This window comes from Eptesicus fuscus, chromosome 7 (genome assembly GCF_027574615.1).
Source record: "Eptesicus fuscus isolate TK198812 chromosome 7, DD_ASM_mEF_20220401, whole genome shotgun sequence".
Lineage (NCBI taxonomy): Eukaryota > Metazoa > Chordata > Mammalia > Chiroptera > Vespertilionidae > Eptesicus > Eptesicus fuscus.
In genome coordinates this window covers 84081350-84102827 of record NC_072479.1, presented here as the reverse complement: position 1 = coordinate 84102827, position 21478 = coordinate 84081350, and the positions used below count along the sequence as shown (strand labels likewise).

Below are 21478 nucleotides of genomic sequence, written 5' to 3'. Positions count from 1 at the left end.
GGAAGGGCAATGACAGGGCTGCATTTATAGCCTTTTAACCTGGTTCAAAACATATAATGCCTGAGTAAATACAAGTGATTATTAATATGGAGGGAAAGTAGCATAGTTGCACTAGATCGTTTTATATTTTTTCTTTCTTTTTTTAAAATATATTTTATTGATTTTTTACAGAGAGGAAGAGAGAGGGATAGAGAGTCAGAAACATGAGAGAGAAACATCGATCAGCTGCCTCCTGCACACCCCCCACTTGGGATGTGCCCGCAACCAAGGTACATGCCCTTGACCGGAATCAAACCCGGGACCCTTGAGTCCGCAGGCCGATGCTCTATCCACTGAGCCAAACCGGTTTCGGCTCATTTTATATTTTTTTCAAGAAGTCATGCTTAGAATATTAAACATTTGCAGTTACTAAGTTCTTTTACAGAGGGAGCTAAGAATTGCTATTGTCACCAAAGCTTTCTAAAACCTGAATTGCACAGGAAAACTATAAAATTGAGAACAGATTTTCAGAAGAAGGCATTATAGTAAACAGCAATTCACCTTAGTCAATTATACTGAACTAGGGGCTCAGTGCACGAATTTGTGCACCTTGAAAGGAACTGTGGGCCACGAGGCTGCGGTGGGCACAGGGTGGGTCTCAGCCCATCCTCCACGTCCCCACCAGGCCCCTCCTGCCATGGCCCCCGATCCCCCCTCTGCTGGCAGCCCTGCTCCCGCTGCCACCCCTCCCACGCACTGATGGCGCCAGCCCCACTCGCCCCTCAGGAGCAGAGGGAGGTGGAGAAGCCCTCAGGGGCGATCAGGACTGGCAGCCGCTGCTTGCACCCACTGACAGAGCCTGACACTGGGTGCCAGCAGTGGGTGCGAGCAGCAGCTCCAGCGCCAGCAGCATGTGCAAGCGCCACGCGGGACCATGGCGTGCGGGAGCAAAGAATTTTCAGTAACCACCAGAGGTTCGCCCCAATGACAGTGACCGGCGCCCCACCTTGGTCTCGTGCCCCCGCTCTCCTGCTCCACCATCCCACCACGCCTGAAGCCTGCCATATTCTGCACACACACCCTGGTGGTCAGCGCACGTCATAGCAACAGGTCGTTCAGTAGTTCCACCATTCGATCTATTTGCATATTAGCCTTTTATTATATAGGATTGCTTCACAAGACATTTCTGAGAACCCCATTGTCCTGGAGCCTTCGACAAAGCTTAATGGGAAAACTAACCCCTTTCCACTCATTCTTTTCAAGTACTCTATAGTTAAAATAAATACCATTTGGCCTCTGAATAGAAAAAAATCCATTGTAACAGCTTAGTATTAAAAGGTAAATTATAACAGTACCATCGAGCATGCCTTATGCCCAGATATTGTGTGTGTGTTTTTAAATACTATTCCTTCATTAAAAAGAATCATGTCTCCTTGAAGCAACAACTGATTCCACCACGGCTGTGAGGCAAGGGAAATAAGATTAAGCTGGAATATATAGTTGTTTCAGAAACTGCTTTAAAAATGATGGAAGCTCCTTAAAAATTTAGAAATAGAATTACCATATGATCCAGCAATCCCCATTTCTGGGTATATATCCACAAGAAGTGAAAACAGGATCTCAAGAGATATTTGCACACCCATGTTGACTGTAGCCGCAATAGAATTCCATTGTATGTATATACCACATATTTTAAAACCATTCAGTTTGCAAGAGAAAAAAATTTCTGGAGATCTTGTTGCACAACAATGTGTATATAACTAACACTACTGTATTGTACACTTAAAAATGGTTAAGAGGGTATGTTTTATGTTACCTATTTTTTACCACAATTTAAAAAGATAAAGATAAAAGCATGTGAAAAGGACACAGGAATCAACTTGAAGGTGCTTCTAACGATAATTCTGGTACAAATTTTACAATAATATAATGATAATAATGGATTTAACCTATAGAATAAAATAAACATTGATAAGTCCACACTGATATATTCAAATAATTGAGTAAACAGAGGCGAGGGGATAGCACTTTCTTATAGAATTCCAATTGATAAATGTAATGGAATGGTATCAATGTTAACTTCCTGATGTTGATCATTGTTCCATGAGTCTGTAAAATAAAGGTGGGTGGAAGATTTTATTCTTGCCAGTTTTTTATAAGTCTGAAATTACTTCAAAATGAATAGTATAAAGAAGACTAACAGAGCACAACACAAAAAGTACTATATTAGGAGTCAGGAAACTTGAATTCCATTCCTTTTTACCTAGACAGAAAGCTGTATGACTTTGGGCAAACAAAAGATGCTAACTAAGGAAAAAGCACCAAGCACTGCTGAATTTTAGGAAGAGAAACCTGGCTAGAAAGAAAACATATTTGTGTGAGTATATCATACTATCTAAAAACCATAGCTAATTTTACAAGACCTGAAAACAGCTTTATTTTATTGAAAGACAACAACACTTTGAAAACCCATGAAACACTGTTTACTTACTGATCTCTGTAAACTAATAAAATCTATTATGGCACAGAAGGGGTTTTGACATATTTTAAGAACACCACTATACTTAAAAAAAAACACACACAAAAGCAATATTAAAATTCTCAATGCCAAATATAAAAGCCAAGTCATTTGTTAATCCAAAATAATTTTTTAAAAAATGAACAACAAAAGCAAAAACTTTGAACAGGTAATATATTAATTGCATAAGCCTCTAACTTCTTCCTACTTACAAAGTCTTGGCAGATTTCAGAAGCTCAAAATTATAAGTGAAATACTAAACAAACACCAGTGTATTAAAAATCTCAGTACAACAAAAGGAATTCTAATCCTTCTCTGAGATTTAGTTTATTTCAGATCAAATCTAACAAAAAAACAAATTACAGTAAAATGAATGAAGAGTTTGGAAAATCTAATAGGAGTTCACCAAAAATAAAAAATAAAAATAATGATAGGGCCTACATGATAAGATTCTTAGGAGGTTTAAATTTTTAAATTGTAAACTATATTTAAAATGCAACAAAACAAAAGAGAATCCTTTGTTCATTATAGATAACTATAGAAATACTATTACACAGAATCTTTAAATAGCTGGTGATAACTTTAAATCAAATCAAAGAGTTAAAATACCTGTCACTGTTAACTGCTCAATGTTTTATAAATTCCTTCCCATGAAGTTCCAAAACTGTGGTCTTGCCATTATCTGACTGCCTACCCTTTCCAAACCTTCTAAAAACAATAAAAATGAAATTCTATGACCCCTTTGAAAGTAAAATAGTTTCCCACTTATAGAGAAATAATCTCCCAAAAAGGAATGTCTGACATCGACTCCATTAATAAAAAACATTTACAAGTTTGGCAAGCTTCAAACAGCGGTGTTAAACATTTCAGATTGAAACTAAAAATACCTGCACACATATTAAATGGTTTTACACTAAAATATGAGAAGAAAAAGTACAAAAGCAGAATATTTAAAAAATGATACAAGGGCAAGTTCAAACTTGGTCACTAAAAATGCTTTCTAAGTACCAACAGATATCAGCTTATCCTAATTTACATAAATATAACTATACTAACTCTTAAGTGAGGCAAAGCCTCCTGATTGGTGAGGCTCTAGGGTTTGTTGTAGCAGTTCAGGAAAGCACGATTATACTTATCATCAAGGACGATTCTCTAATTTATACATGCAATCATTTTTTTTAGAGCCAAAGTTGAGTAGATAATGAGACAACAGAGCATATGATTGAATGACATACTACTTCGGCTGCTGCAGACTATAACAACTTAAATAATGTTGCTAGAATTGTACTTGAATAGGAAACTTTCAAATAGGAGTTTAAAAATATATTATCATAAGATATACCCCCAAAAAATGCAAAATGATATAATAGGGTGGTACCATGTTTACAATTCAATGAATACAGGCCCAAAATCCAGGTACAGTAGGTCCTCGGGTTACGTCAGAGATAGGTTCCTATGGCGCGTGATGTACGCGATTTTCACCATAAGTCGGAACCCACCTACGTAAGTACCTACGTCACTTACATGGAGCACATACACAGCAGTAATGAAGTGAAACAGTAAAAAAAATTTAAAAGAAAGAACAATTCCTGACCTTTACTTGTGGTAAATAAATAAAAAAAAAACATAAAGCACATATGTACATACATCGAAATGACAGAATTTTTTTTTTTTTATAAATAAATGGGAGATGGTGACGTAACCACAAAACGACGTACGTCGAGTCCGACATAACCCAAGGACTGCCTGTATTCTATTGAGCTGAGGAATCTAATGGTGGAGTTTATCTTCTATTATTGTAGGTCAAGAAGAGGTTGGGGAAAATATACATTCACATACATACACATAGTGTGGTAAAGGAATAGGAATGGGCAAAGATTCAGGCATTTAAGTTCATTAATTTGAGTATCTAAAACTGAATGTATAATATAATCTATTTTAAGTAACACTGAATGTTATAAATTAGCAGATTCAAAAGAAAGTACTTAATGGTACCTGTCATATAATCAGAAGAGCTTTATCTCAACAACAGATGATTATCCTATATAATAAAAGGCAGGCTAATATGCAAATAGACCGAACAGCGGAACAACCGAACAACCGGTCACTATAACTAGCACTGACCACCAGGGGGCGTGTATGGAACATGGCGGCGTTTGCCATGGCAGGAAGGTGGAGCAGGTGAGCAGGGGCACCAGACCAAGGCAGGGCGCCAGTCACCGTCATCTGGACTGAAAATTCTTTGCTCCTGCATGCTGTGGTCCTGCCTGGCGCTTGCATCTGCTGCCAGCACCAGAGCCGCCACTCGCACCCACTGCCAGTGCCCTGTGCCGGTCCCAATCACCAGGCACCATCAGCGGGTACAAGCAGTAGCTGCCGGCCCTGATCGCCCCTGAGGGCTTCTCCACCTTCCCCTTCTCCTAAGGGGCGATTGGGGCAGCAGGCACCACTCGCACACGCTGACGGCGCTGGCCCCAAGGACTGCCTGTACTCTGTACCCGCTGCTGGCGCCAGCCCCAATCACTCTGCACTGTCAGTGGGTGCGAGCAGGGCCGGTCCAGTCAGTGCATGGAGGCAGCGAGGACGGGGCTGCCAGCAGACAGGGAACCAGGGGCCACGGCGGGAGGGGCCGGGCGGGGGCACAGAGGATGGGCCGAGACCCACCCCTGTGCCTACCGCAGCCTTGCAGCCCACAGTTCCTTTCAAGGTGCACGAATTCGTGCACTGGGCCGCTAGTAGTACTAAAAATTCTTAAGGAGGAATAATCTTAGAAACAAACAATAGAAAAATCATCATAAATGGGACCTTGTGTGTTTTAACAGACTTTCACAATACACAGGCTAAAGATGCCAGACAAAGAAATTACTTTAAAAAGAAATACGAATACTTGGGAAACAAATTTCCTTATTAGGGTATTGATAAAATAGAGGAAATTGTCATGAGAGGAAAATGTAGCCCTGCAATTTCAGCCTTAGAATATGAAATAAAACATTCACCAAATGCCAAGTTTTCAGCACAAATCCTACACAATAATACCCTCTTTATTTAAAATTTCTTGGTACTCAAGGTTCTAATAATCTCCATTTCTGTTTCCCAACGAAGTTGTACCATATATAATTAGATTTGGATAAAATTACTTATGGACACTGTATTCTCTAAAGTAGGGAAATTTACAATGAGAGAGATTCAAAACAAATCTACATGCCCTTAATGTAGACAAGAAAGAGTCTCTGTTTTTACCTATAACTAGTAGGTGTTACTTCATTTGTCAGCCAAAGCTCAGAAACAAAAGTGGGAGAGGAGAGGGAAATGAAATAAAAAGCATATAATGAGAAATTGTAAGACAAATTTAGCTATTATTTAGTATTATTTTCAATTAAACCAGTAATACAAAACACCATTAATTTTGTCAATCAGTTAAATTGGAAGGTATTGAGAAAAGCATCCCAAAGAAAATACAAGGTAAACGATACAGTCTTAACTTTATATAATGGCAAAGAAAATGCTTTAAACTTATAAATTATCAATGGTATGTCTTTGCTATTGGTAAGCAGTATTGCAGGCCCTCAGTGCAACAGATGTTTTTGGCAGTGAAACCTGACCAAGAACAATGAGAATGTTGTTAAGACACAACATGTTTCTGCCTACTGCAGGATCTCATAAAGCAGAAATAGAGGCTTATTTCAAGTTGCCTCTATCAAAAAAATAGAAATGATCCGTTCTGCACATGCTTTAATATTTATTATCAGGAAGCCCCAAAACACTATATTAACACTTGGGTGGAGTAGAGGTGGGGAAATCCAGTGCAGACAAGTAAACCAGAAGCTTGTTCATAAAAGGCAATTAAAAATTAGCATAATGAAGCAGCATAAACAAGTACCAGCATGTACCTTTTAACTGACACCTACAGATAAGTGCTCACTCTCAGGTGACAAGTAAGGAAATCAGACATATCCTCACAGATACATTCTTATATTAAAGCACAGGCCAATATTATGACTGTCTTTCAAAAAGTTTGACATCATTAGCAATTCCTTGTGTCCCCCATCCCTCTCTGCAGAAGTGGTTATAAACCTCAGATAAACCTATTTATTCTTTCTGCAACTCTGTATAATAAAAATCAAATCTGAAACCCAGAGCTGCCCATTACTTTTCTCTGGTTTCCCTAATCCTTAGACCCAGTGCCCCAATATATCTAACATTTGGTTATATCGCCCCTTACAAAAAAGGGAGTAAGAATCCAACCTAAAGAATCTCCACTGAGGGAGCAAATAGCAAATGTACATTCTGAGCTTTTCCCATAAGATCCACTTGAAACACAAGATTTACTATGCCTTACAATGCTACATAATAATTTACCAAACAACTATCTTCTCTTCCCAAATGTACTATAAACACATAAAGGGCAGTTTGATCCTAAGAAAACTCTTAAGTCTTCCAGAAAAAAAAACAACCACGGCTATTAAATCCATAATTTGATATTTTCTTATTGACCCAGGGAAAAAGCAGCTTTCACTCTTGGGCATGACAAAAGTTAGGAAGCTTTCTTAAAAGAATGGGTCTAGAGGAGAGCATGTGACCTAGACTAGGGTCAGGTCAGTACTTAGGATCAGCTGCTACATAGCAAAGGCTAACAAATAACCTTCTAGAAAAAGAAGCATTTTAAAAATTATGTATCTTTTCAGAAGTTTTCAAGTTCACTATAATCCACCTACTATTCAGTAAGGCAAGATGAAAAGCCAGTGGTGGCAATTGCTCCTATGATCACTACTAGTCTCAGGGAAACTAACATTTTTCTCCCCCAATTATGTAAGATTAATTTAGGTAAAGAGCTACGCTCTTTCCTTAGTTTGCCATCTATCAGCAATTTTACACATCATCCTAAATTAAGAAGAGAATAAATAACAACACCAGCTCTTTATTTCCCAAATGTGTCTGTGAAAAGAAAATGACAAAAGCACTGATGCTCAATTAGGGAAACTTCATCAGACTCTCCAGGGGAAAAGAATAAGGAGAGGTATGTGTGTATATAATTTGGTGGAAGTTAGATGTACAATTAACCCCAAATAACCTGTCAAAAAGAGGACAAAGACAAATAGCAGCTGTGTTCTAGCAAACCTGGAAGAAGAGAAACAGATCTAAAAGTCAGGTTTAAAAATGTTGGTACCACTCAAGGGAGAAGTAAGTGAGGGAGCAAATAACACCACCGTGTAACACCTGTATACAATGGATAGCACAGGACAACAGAACAGAGAGATCAGAATAAATACTAATTTTAAGATCTACTGGAGTACAGCAAACTAAGAAAATAATTCTCATTTAATCAGTATTACATAGTGTTATGTAATGTGTATTCGTTTTTATTCTTTTTTAAAAATATATGTTTTTTTTTATTGATTTCAGAGAGGAAGGGAGAGGAAGAGAGAGAGAAACATCAATGATGAGAGAATTGGTTGGCTGCCTCCTGCATGCCCCACACAGGGGACCAAGCCTGCAACACAGGCATGTGCCCTGACTGGGAATTGAACCGTGGCCTCCAGGTTCATAGGTCAAGGCTCAATCACTGAGCTACGCCAGCTGGGCTTCATTTTTATTCTTAAACACTAGAACTTAGAACCTCCATAAATTCTCATTTCTTTACGTGAATCCCTCCTAAACTATTTGTGATTTTGAATAAATTTCTATATCTGAAGTGCTAAAAGTGACCTGAACTGGGAAAACTAAAAAAAAAGTAAGACCAAATATGGAATTAAAAAAATCCCTACAAAATAAGAAATCAAGTGTTCTTCCTTCCATACTTTAATTATGTTCTCTTCCCTTATGTACAGACATTCTTCTTAGACACATAAGCTTTAAACTTTTTCTAAGAGTAGTAATACCTATACAATCATGGATAGTCCACAGGTGATCAACAATACACACTTGTGAACTGGTTGGGAATGGGTGTGCAATTTGTATTCAGGCCAACCAAGTGAAGCTAATAGCCTGTCTGAAAAGTGAACCCATAACCTTTGTCTCATTAGCACTGTACTCCAGCTGCTAAAGATTGAAACACTAACTTGGATTTAAAGGGGGTGAGGGGCAATAAAACACTAACAACAGGGAGAAAATTTATATAGTCAAATCTACGAAAAATTTTCTATTAATGAAAACCAGCTGTAAGAATAAGAGATGCAGTTTTCAGTATTTGAGCCTGGTGGGAATACTGATGGGATTTTTCTACTCCAAGTTTCCATTCTGAAGAGAGGCCCTTCAATTCATTATTCTCTCAGAGTCCCTGGAACTCCTAAGAATACCTTTCTGAAATAACAACTCTAGATCCTAAATTATCTATGTACTAGAAAATACCTGCTGTGGCTCTGAAGAGACATTCAAAGTCATTCTTTATATGGAAAGTCATGCATTCCTCAAAGGAATAGTATGATCAAAACTCTGTTTTAAATATGCAATCCATAAGACTTCTAGCACAGCTTAATTCAAAGCTGTGAAATTTAGACTTCATGCTCAATATTGAAGATATAAACCATTTACAAAACACTGTGAAAAAATATTCATCACTAGTTGTTTCCACCATAATTCTATTCTGATACTACAATTTAATTCTATCATCTATATATATAAAAGCCTAAGCGACGGTTACGACCAGTTAACCGAATGACCGGTCAACCAGTCACTATGACAACGCACTGACCACCAGGGGGCAGACGTTCAATGCAGAAGCTGCCCCCTGGTGGTCAGTGCACTCCCATAGCCAACCTCCTGTGGCCAGCCAACCTCCTGCGGTTCCTCCCTCCCACACACCCCCACACCCCCGTCAACCCCAATCAGGAGTGGGAGAGACGGCCCTGATCGGCCTCAATTGCTGGCCAGGCCGAGGAACCCCACCCATGTATGAATTTGTGCACCAGCCTCTAGTTTGGTAAATATTTTTCCCAAGCTTTGGTTAATTAACCTTTCTCCCACATAGCTCATAATCAATTTAACAACAAAAAGGCTATATACACACATAGGCTCTGTTTTCCTGACATGACTACCAGCTTTTCCAGTATAGATCTTATATAACATTTATTTTGTGCAGAAATTTTCCCTAGGAAATTTAGGCAGTGGCTTTTACCCATAATGAAGAAAATCATTCACATAAGTGATATGAAAGAGATGACTACCCATTTCTCATGGCAGTATAACTCAGATATCCTAGGGTTAGGTGCATGAAAATACATTAATTCCTAGAATCCTAAAGGTTGAGTAAAATTTCTGTAAAAGATATCTCTAGAACCCCAGACAAAAGGCAAGAATATATACATCAAATTACCATAACTCAAAACCATTATAAAACTGGTTCTAAAATGAAAAGCAAGGAACAAACCTCAATTTTGTCTGTTTTGGCATCTCCCCAGTATATTTTGCCTTCATCATAATCCAAGGCTAAACCATTTGGCCAACCAAGAGAAGTGTTAACCAACACTACTCGGTCAGAACCATCCAGAGCTGCTCGTTCAATTTTTGGGATTTCTCCCCAGTCAGTCCAATACATGTACCTATAGAAGTACACAAAAAAAATGAGCTAGAAACAGATAATAAACTGTAGCTTTCAGATATCCTAAGATGAGACTGACCAGTCATATCACACTGATGTCATCAATCAATACCATAGAAGGGGGAGAAATAGCCCTTAAACATACCAAGAGTATGTTTAAGACATTTATAATAGCAGTGTATAAGCTTGAAGGGAATTTTCATATCAAAAGTGTTTTCTAGAATGGATAATAAAAATGCCTTCCAATCTAAAATAATAAAAGTGTAATATGCTAATTAGACTGGACGTCTTTCCGGACGAAGCTGGGGCTGCGAGGGAAGCCTGGGTGCCTGCCTGCGGCCAGAGGGAAGCCCAGGTCCCGGGTGCCAGAGGGAAGCCGGTGCCAGCAGCCAGGGGAAGGAAGGCCTACTCTTGCACAAATTTCGTGCATCGGGCCTCTAGTAAATAATGAGATTCCATATTTAGTTATGTTTTTTCAAAATATTTTGTGCTCCTTCCCATGAACAACCCTCTCTTTTTCTTGCTGGCTTGTCATTTCTGACACAAACAGGTTACCCCAGTAATAAACAGAGTTCTCAAAACTCTCACTGTAGTGCCAAGTGATTCTTCTGGCCCTTGAAAGTTTAATTGGCTCTATACAGAAGTGTAAGGATTTGCCACTATGTTTGCCCTCAGAATGAATCTCATAGTTAACTAATAACATTGGTGACCATGTAGAAAGCTTTGTTTCCCTGGACTATGGTCAGGATGTTATGGCACAAAAATAAAAATAAGCCCTGCTGGTGTGGCTAAGTGGTTGAGCATCAACCCATGAACCAAGAGGTCCGAGAGATGATTCCTGGTCAGGACACATGCCCAGGCTCAATCCCTAGTAGGGGGTGTGCAGGAGGCAGCCAATCGGTGTGTCTCTCTAATCCATGTTTCTATCTCTCCATCCTTCTCCCTTCCTCTCTAAAATCGATAAAAATATACTTTTTTAAAAAAGAGGGGGCATGCTCTTTGTAACTTCTTCCTTCCTGTAAAAAAATAAAAATAAAAAAGACTAGGAGTCAAGCTGCATGGCCTGACAAAGTTTTAAAAATAGAGACATTTATATATTTGAAAATACATGACATAAGATATGTTTTTTACCATATCATTCTACAAGTACTGAAAATGAAATGAAATGAAATCTTCTAGGGAAAGAAAAAGAGTTCTGAAAACTATTTCTTTTCACATTTTTCATGGTCATGATGCAACCTCGACAAAATCTGCAGCCAACACCCAAAGTCAGCAACCATGGACTTAATTTAGAAAAAAAAAGTATTCAAAACATTCAAGGGAAAAAACTAGCAATTCTTTAACTTGATACTTTATTACAATCACTATATTCTAAAAATGGAAAGGCATTTATTGAAAACCATACATCAAATTTTTTTTATCAATATATTTAGGGACCTATAGAAAACAAAAATGTTCTATTAGCAGAGCTTCTTACCCAACCATGGGATCTAACACAATAGCCCGGGGTTCCTCTAAGTCCTCCGAAATCAGTATCTTCCTCATGGTCCCATTGAGCCTTGTTACTTCTATTCGATCAGTGCCAGTGTCTGTCCAATAAAGATTTCGGGCAACCCAGTCAACAGCAATACCATCAGGATGTGCAATCTGAGCAGTGACCACAAACTGACTACCAGATCCATCTATGAATGAGCGGCGTATGGCCCTCACTTCATCATCAGTCCAGTAGATATAGCCTTCCACAGGATCATAATCTATAGCAATGGCATGACGGATATCTTCTAACTGTAGAACAATGTCTGTGAAGTCTGGTGTATCCAAAGAAATGCGTCTCAAGTCTGTCCTTCGGGCTAAAAGCAATAATTCAGTGGCACCTGGAACAAAGTAGAATAAATGAGAAGGAAAAAATAAAATTAAAACCCACACGCAAAATTTAGCAACTCTAAATAAAGAATACAGAATTCCTTTAGGAATTGACACATAGTATAAAAGGATACTAGCATCTACATAAGGTGAAAATGAAAAGTAATGCAGTGAAATAGAAATAGCTTGACTATGAGGTGAAGCTCTTTAATAACTGAACTTTGGTTTCATTCATTATATGCAGCCCCTGGGGGGGAACTACTTAACGGTATAATGAATACTAAGTAAGTAGTGACTAAGAAGCTAAGTAGCTGAATATTAAAGGAGGAAGGAGATAGGATATGGGTCCTTTGTTCAAAAAGTATGCTTTTGCCATGCTGGCGTGGCTCAGTGGTGAAGGTTGACCGATGAACCAGGAGGTCATAGTTCCATTCGCGGTCAGGACATATGCCTAAGTTGTGGGCTTGATTCCCATTGTGGGGCATGCAGGAGGCAGCCGATCAATGATTCTCTCTCATTATTGATGTTTCTATCTCTCCCTCTCCCTTCTACTCTGAAAACAATAAATAAATGAATATATATATATATATATTTTTTTAATGCTTTTAAAAAGGTAAGGAAATCTAGAACAAGGTCTTTTTGTGATTGATGAGGATGTTCTAAAATTGGATTGTGATGGTTGCACAACTCTGTAAATTTACTAAAAATCATTGACCTGTACACTTGAAATGGCTAAATTTTATGGTATGTAAATTATATCTCAGTAAAGCTGTGGACAAAGATAACTATAAGATAATGCCTGGCTGAAGGAAATAGCAACAGTAGACAGAGGGAATCGGATAAATGTAACAGTGGTTAAAAGTTAGAGTTGTGGATCTGCTAGAACTGAATTCAAGTAGCTATACAAACTTAGACAAAACATCCAATCTCTCTAAGCCTAGTCACTTTGTCTGTATCTCACAGGCTTGACGCGAGCACTCAGGAATGTACTGAACATAAACGTACTCAATAAATATTAACTAATATATTATTATTATCATCATTAGAAATAATTTCAAATTTTTATTTCACTGAGTTTTAAATCCAATTTATTATGAAATATTTTAAACTCAAATTAGTATTAAATAAAAACACAGCAGAGACTGAGAATATTTGTAATTGTTCAGGTAAATCACTAGCAAAAAGTCATCTAACTATAAAGATAGTAAGAAAATTGACATCCAAAAGAGTGAAAAAAGATTCCTAACCAAAGCAGTAAGTGCAAAGGAAAATACTGGCATTAAACTGACAAGAGTAAAGCTCTCAGCATCAGCTTTTTGAATGTAGAATTAATTGTAAATGAACTCTGTCTTAAATGCCATAGCAGGCATCAAGTAAGAATAACTTCAAAATTTACTGCCTTTGCTCTATCAAAAGGAGTCAGCCCAAAACTTTATAAACAAAGAAGTCACAGAAAGTGAAGCTGTTAATTTAAGCAAGGTGATCAAACAGAATAGTTAACTTAAGGCTACTATAGGTCAAATATATATCTGAATTTCAAAATAGTTGTTAAACATGTACGCTTTGAGGGAGTAGACAGACCACTATTGCTAAAATAAATCCTGTTTTAAAGTCAGGCTACATATTTTTAAACAAAAAAGCAACATTACAAAAACCTTTTGTTTTAAATTGAAACCAAATTACTGTTTGCCATGGAAACCGTCTGACAAGAGTCAGCCAGCTTCACCTTTGACTATGAGGATAATTTATCAATGCCAAGTCATGACAAATATCCTGTACACGGGCTCAATTCCATCTCTCTGACTCCCTGACCCCCCTGCCAGGAACTCTCTAACTCACTCTGAAAATAAAGGCTTCTGCTTTTCAGAGTTAGATAAAGAAGCCACTGCTAAATATAACAATCTTCTTACCAGGTCTTGCTGGTGGCTAGAGAACCAGATGGTGATTCATAAGGGTAAGATTGAAGAATAAGAAGAAAAAGAGAAGAACTGGTATTCTACCAAACCAGAAGTCCCCTGAAATGTCCTTAGTGGTCGGCAAACTCATTAGTCAACAGAGCCAAATATCAACAGTACAACGATTGAAATTTCTTTTGAGAGCCAAATTTTTTAAACTTAAACTTCTTCTAACGTCACTTCTTCAAAATAGATTGGCCCAGGCCGTGGTATTTTGTGGAAGAGCCACACTCAAGGGGCCAAAGAGCTGCATGTGGCTCGCGAGCCACAGTTTGCCGACCATGGTCCTGATGAGTATACCTCTCCAACATGCCATCTCTCTATGGAGCAGCAATTTTTAACTTTTTTCATCTCATGGCACACATAAATTAATTACTAAAATTCTGCGGCACACCAAAAAATGTATTTTTTGCCAATCTGACCAAAAAATTTAATTTGGACTCATTCACACTGAACGGCTACTGTTGTGTTGGCTGTTGTCATTTTTAATTTGACAATCTAAGGGAAAAGAGGTCATTGCCCTGACTAAATAGTTATGTACTGCATGTTTTAAAAATTCTTGCAGCACACCGGCTGAGACTCACTGCTAGAGAGAATTAAGAAAGTAAGGATAAGAGGCAGTGTAGTTGCTATGTATAGAGAGAGGTTGCTTTAAACAATAAAATATGCAACTTTTTCTTCTTCTGAAAGCACTTCTGTTATTAAAAGGCAATTAAAAAATATCATTCAATTCTTTTTCAGAAAATATTATCCACCCCATGACAGTCTTTACAGTTAAAAGTTTAATAAACATATCTTTCTTGCACAGAGATTCTTTATGTACAAGTGTTACCTACTGTTAAAAATGTACGTTTTATGAGAATACTCATTTCCATAGGAATCAATTGTGACATAAATGACTATAAGAGCTGATAGAGAAAAGAAATAGCACCTAATTGTTTTCAAAAACAGCATGTAAAAAAAATACTAAAATAATTTTTAAAATAGTTTGCAAAGGGCCAAAAAACACAAAACACTCCTGTTATTTAACCAATTATGAAGCTAAGATTAAGTAACGAGTCTCCTGAAGCACTCTACTATATAGAGCTTATTATATAGAAATAAAACAAATCATAAAGAATTCCAATTGCTATTAAAAATGTTTCCTTCTTGGAGATCATATTCTTACCATCTTTGCAAGTTTTTCCATTCTCCAGGAGTTTGACCCCAGTTGGGCAAGCACACTGATAAAAAGGCTTGACTGGAGACATCAAACACAAATGGGAACAACCACCATTATCAATTCCACATGGATTTGTAGCTGTCAAATATAAATCACACTGATTAATACCATGATTATAGATGACCTCTCTCACTCTAGGTACACAAAGGTTAACAACCATAACATGAACAACTCTGATAAACCGAATTATTACCAAATGCCATCCAGGTGCTTGACTACTAGAACATCTGCAAGGAAGGGAGTTAATCAGCGAGAAGTTATTTAGCATGCAGTATCCAAGAGGAATACACAGAAATAAAGCAGGAGGTCCCTACCCTAAATGAGCTTTACAATCTAGTCGGCAAGCCAAAATTAACAAACTAGAAAACAATACAAAACCATGAAACTAAAGCCTATCTTGCACATTACAGACTGTGTAAAAAAGTATAGAGTCAAATGGGAAATAAATCATTAGAGATTAAAAAAACCAAAAAAAGCTTCATGGAGGATGTAGGACATGACAGGAGCCTTGAAGTACAGGAAAGAAGACATTTCAAGCGTGGTGAAACCATAAAAATAAAAGCTTGGACGCTGTAATTGGGAAAGAAAATAAGGTGAATAGTCTAACAGGAGATTAAGGTTTCTGTTGATTAATAAGAACTAAAGTTGAATGAGCACAGAGAATGAGAACAGACTGTCAGAGGGGACTGATAACCAAGAAAAGTAATTCCAATGTTAAAAAAAAAAAAAAAACTTTGGAAAGATTAACATGGAAAAGATATACATATGGATTAAAAAAAGGGAATTTGTAGAATCTATGAAAAAATAGATTTAAATAATATTCATAGAAAAAAATCAGTAAGATAGAAGCCAACAAAATATGAAAGATTAAGGAAAGTAATATCATAGATAAACGCAAATTCTCAAATTAGTAAAACACAAAGAACCAACAGTGCCATTAAAAAAACACCAAAAAAACACACATGGAAATTCTTTCCTGAGGGCTAATCATGAGAATAAGAAATTCATACAAGTGATTAAACATTTTCTTTTTTACAAAAGAGCAACACATACATTTAAAAACATTTCTATGGACTCATAATCAGAAGATTCCAATATAACAAATTCAAAATTTCACTATCTCCCCCTAAATGGAAGGAGCTAATACAAAGCAATGTATAATCTAAAAACTCTTCATTTTTGGCTATGGAATACAATCAGACACATGCCAAATATTTATTTATACACAACTGCCAAACATTTAACATTCTCAAATTCCTTTTAAATCTAATTCTATTCCCCTTTGTAAGTAATTGTTGTAGGCAGTCACAGCCCAAACCATTGTAAAGGTTGACCAAAAAAACAAAAGCAAAATTAAGATAAAAGGGGATGGGAGTGTGCTCTGAAAAGTTTCTGTAGGTATTTTATTCAGCAACCTGAGGTACTTAAATTTACCAGTTAGATTAACAGAAGATTCCATTCAAGAAGAGTTTGTTTTTAAACACACTCATAGGAAACATCAAACACACATTAGAGAGAAATAATATGAACAAGAAATACATTTGTGCATGAGCTATCTCAATTTCTTATTTTCCTCTTCTCCACCTCTATAACTCTAAACCCAAACAAGGGGCTGAGGCCATCTGTAGTGATAGATATCAACCTACAAAAGGTTTAGGCTATTGTTTAACCTGAATTATATTTTTATGTTTTCCCTATTGTTTAATTCCTCCCTGCTACCATGTCCTCCTGCTTCTCAAGAACGCCAGACATCACAGTGCTTCAAAGCTATTCCAACTTGCAATTTAAAAATCAAAACCACTTACCATTTGGCTGCCTCTGTTGGCTGAAAGCATGTATATCCATGGGAGAGAAGATGTTAGAATGGATTTCACGCAGACCCTCGCCAGTGTACTTGTTGCAAGCCAAAATGGAGTGTGTATTCCAGTCAGTCCAGTACAATGTGTCCTCAAATAACGTCAAGGCAAAAGGATGAGGAAGGGAACCTTTAACCACTGCCTGCCTATTAACACAAAGAGAAAAACTCATATACTTCTAAATTTTATTATTTTATCAGAATTTCATCTCTCACATTAAATGGTTTTGTAATCCACATTAATACAGACAAATCCTGAGTAACACATACTAGGTATACCGGTTAATAATGCGGATTTTGTAATCAAAGAAAACACAATAATTTCAAGAGAAACATCAAAAGTGCTTTATTCACAGTAATGTCCATCGCTAGCTACACATTTCCCCATCTTTCAGGTAATTTGTGGATACCATCCCAAGAGAACTTTTCTTGTTTTGAGGCAAACCATTCAGAGACCCAATTTTCCACTTCTTCGTAGGTTTTGAAGTGCTGCTCAGAAAGTGCTTGTGCCATCAATCGGAACAAGTGGTAATCTGAAGGAGCAAGGTCTGGTGAATATGGCAGTGGGTTAATACTTCCCAGCAAGATCTTTTAACATGTCTGTATCTGGTTTTGAAGTGTGTGATGGTGCATTATCATGAAGCAATATTACTTTGCCATGTCTTCTGGCACATTCTGGTCGTTTCACGATCAAAGCGTGGTTCAAATTGATTATTTGTTGTCGGTAGCAATCATTATTAATGGTTTCACCTGGTTTTAGCAGCTCATAATACATCACACCTTCCTGATCCCACCAAACACAGTGCATTGTCTTTTTTCCGAAGCAATTTGGCCTTGCAGTCGATGTTGATGGTTGACCTGGATCAACCCATGATTTTGTGTATTTGGGATTCTCAAAATAAATCCATTTTCATCGCCAGTCACAATTCGATGCAAAAAAGACTTTCCTTTGTGAAACTGAAGCATCATTTTACTGATGACTTTTCGGTTTTCCATTTGTCTTTCGTTCAGTTGATGTGGCACCCGTTTTTCTTCCTTTAAAATCTTTCCCATTGCTTGTAAACAATCGAAAATTGTTTGCTGAGCAACTTTTAATCTTTCTATAAGTTGTTTAGGAGTTTGACACGCATCTTCATCCAATAATGCTTGTAATTGTTGGTCTTCAAACTTTTTCGGTTGACCTGGATGTTCTTTGTCTTTCACATCGAAATCATCACTTTTAAAGTGTTTAAACCAGCTTCACAAGTATCTTGAGATGGAGCATGTTCACCATAAGCTTCCTGAAGTATACGTTAACTTTTTCTTCAAAATAAAGTAATGAATTAAAACTTCCCGCAAATGCTCTTTTTTGTCACGAAATATGACATTTTTAAGCGTAAAAACATCTATGATGTTAACACCTTCAGCAAATTTGACATATGAAGTTTTGAAGCTTGCTGTCAATACAACAAAATAGCATAGATATCAAGTTGCATATATATCAACATATGTGCAACTCCATCTATTGAAAAAAACCCGCATTAGTAACTGGTATATCTAGTATCTTAAGGTCAAATACAGCTGTGAAAAATAAGTCACATAATAAATTTAAATATATTTTCATAGTGTCCAAAACCCCCAAACCAAGTACTTTAGAATGACCCCTAATTTGGTAGCAGGCCCCAGGTTCACTAGAAGCTACCAGAAAGAGAAGGCCCAAATATTAGCACTGCTATCTATTCCCATCTCTGGATTCCCATCTTCCATCCTTCCACATAATTCATCTCATTAGAGGAGAAAGGTTGGCAAAAAGAAAAATCCTAGGGTTTATGGTTGGCACTGGGAAGTAGTTTTAAATAAGCAATAGGTTTTTTCCCTTCTTGATGTGGAAGAACAAAGAATCTAAGCCTGTTTCTTCCCATCATTTCTTACGGTTTCGATAACTGAAAGTAAAAACATACACATGAATGAGGCTAAAAAGGCATTCTGGTAGAGCTTTCTCTGAAAACCCATCTAGCTCCAGCACAAAATAATCTCAGCTGGCTTTTGGCTATATGGTTTCTTAACCTTCACAAGTCACGTAGCAAAAAGGAAGTCCTGCCACTGGCAGAATGTGTTCATGAGATAAAGCAGACCTAAAACCTTCACAAGCAATCTATATTATATGAACAAAAAGGTAGACTGCCTGATTAGTACTAAAGGCACAGAACTTTGCAGTGTGTCATGGAGAGTGATATAATTAGTAAATACTCTTGAATAATAATAAAAAAAATGTTCTGAGCCAAAATAATATTAAAGAAAATAAATGCTTTGACATTTTCATAATATCAAATATAATAGTTTCATAAATAGCCTAGGGAGAGTAAAAAAAAAGGGACGGAGGGATCGAGAATATAAGCAACTGAGGAGGAATAAAGAATATCACATATTTTAGGGAAGAAAATTCAATTTTTGGTCCTTGAGATTATTTGATGATCTATAATATCTAAAAGAGTACCAGTAAAATAAATTAAATTGAGAGAAATAAAATAATTTTTATCTAAGCAAAAAATTATGAACATGGGAGAGCAGATATTTCCTAAATTTCTGTTCTCACTTAGGTTCTAGCCTAAGGTGTTTTACATTTGGAGTTGTATGAACATGGGAGAGCAGATATTTCCTAAATTTCTGTTCTCACTTAGGTTCTAGCCTAAGGTGTTTTACATTTAGGGCAAATTTTAAAAAAACTGAATACACAATTAGCATTACTAGTTTAGCAAACAAACTTTCTATTTTAGAACCTTTTATCTACTCTACCAGCCCAATCACTGCAATTTTCTCCTCTCATTTTTCTTAATTCACTCTTCCCTAGCAAATTACTTTCCCATCTCATTTCCCAAAAAGAAATGTCACAATGTCTTCCACTTTTTAAATGAACAGCTTTAAGTTCACTAAAGTGATTACGACATTCACAGGAATGATATCATAGTTTAAGTCCAAATTTAAACAGACCTACATATTTCATACTAAAGTCTTTTGGAATTCATTATGGTAAGACATAGAGAGTTCTGAGAAGTTGCCAAGAAAGACAAGTAACACAACTGAAAAATAATAGTAAAAACTAAATTACTCAGCACTTCATTAACAATCTTTAAAAGTTGCATATTACATAATGATTTTTCTTTTATTTATACTTCCCTGGATTTTGTCATCTAATTTCTGAGCTTTCTAATTTTAATTTATATTGGTTTTTGACAGGTAACATTGGTGTTTCACTGCTGACAGTGAATTTTAAAATGGAGGTTTTGATCTGTTCTGTTATTTTTCTAGGAAGTTTCCTATGAAAGGCATTACTCTGTTCATCATTGTTTGTTTTTTCTTTATAAAATTTTTTTCTTCAGCTCTACTCAGGTATAATTCACAAATAAAATTGAAAGATACTGAGGTGTATGTAGTGATAAGATATACATATAAATTGTGAAAGGATTCCCCCACCTAGTTAAACATCATATCTCACAATTGTTTTTTGTTTTGTTTGGAGTTTAAGTTCAACTCTCTTAACAAACTTCAATTACTAGTATATTTAATGCAGTTAATCAACTATAATCACAATGTTATACAGGGGTGGACAAAAGTAGGTTATAATAATAAATAATACAATAATTCATAAATAATACAAGAATAAACTCTATTTCGTGTATTCACAACTATAAACCTACTTTTGCCCTCCCCTGTACATACGTATTTTTTAAAATGTTAATATGTCTTTACTGATTTTAGAGAAAGAAGAGGAAAGGAGGGATAGAGAGAGAAACATCGATTGGCTGTCCCTATAATATGCACCCTGACTGGGGATCAAATCCACAACCCCGATATGTGCCCTGTCCTGGAATCGAACCAGCGACCCCTTCAGTGCAAGGGATGATGCTCAACCAAGTCACACCAGCCAGGGATGACCACACCTGTATTAAAAATTTAATTCCATTAAATCCTCAGACCTTTTTCATTTTATAGCTAAAAGTTTAAACCATTTTACCAATCTCTATTTCCCCTACATCCTAGCCCTTAACAACCAGTTTTCTTCTCTTTGTTTCTATGAGTTTGACCTTACTTTTCTGTTGGGATTCCATATACTTGATACCATATAATGTTTGCCTTTCTCTGACTCATTTTTACTGAGCATAATTTCGTCAAGTCCCATGTCCTTCCTTCTGATGGCTGAATAATACTCCATTAATGTATATATACACCACAATTTATCCACTCATGTACTGACAGATAGACACTTAAGTTGTTTCTATGTAGTATTGGCTATTGTGAATAATGCTGTTATGAACATGGGAGAGCAGATATTTCCTAAATTTCTGTTCTCACTTCCTTTGGATATATAACCAGAAGAGGGATTACAGGATTATACAGTAGTAATATTTTTTATTTTTTTGAGGAGCCTCCAAACTGTTTTATATACTGTATGTACCAAGATAAAATCCCACCAACAGGGCAAAAGGTTTTCCTTTCACCACATCCTCACCAATGTTTATCTCTTGTCTTTTTGATGATGGAAATTATGACAGGTGTGAGATAACTCACT

General features: G+C 36.7%; 1 protein-coding gene across 1 annotated transcript in view; it reads right to left on the bottom strand.

Annotated features, from left to right (window-relative positions):
• The window catches only part of LRP6 (LDL receptor related protein 6), a 137972-nt gene that overhangs the window by 50728 nt on the left and 65766 nt on the right, over window positions 1–21478 (bottom strand). Inside the window, exons 4-7 of the mRNA XM_054719268.1 lie at window positions 16880–17076; window positions 15021–15152; window positions 11512–11908; window positions 9864–10035 (exon numbers count right to left, since the gene is read on the bottom strand). Of these exons, the coding sequence (XP_054575243.1) occupies window positions 9864–10035; window positions 11512–11908; window positions 15021–15152; window positions 16880–17076 (898 nt within the window). The remainder of the gene's footprint in view (window positions 1–9863; window positions 10036–11511; window positions 11909–15020; window positions 15153–16879; window positions 17077–21478) is intronic.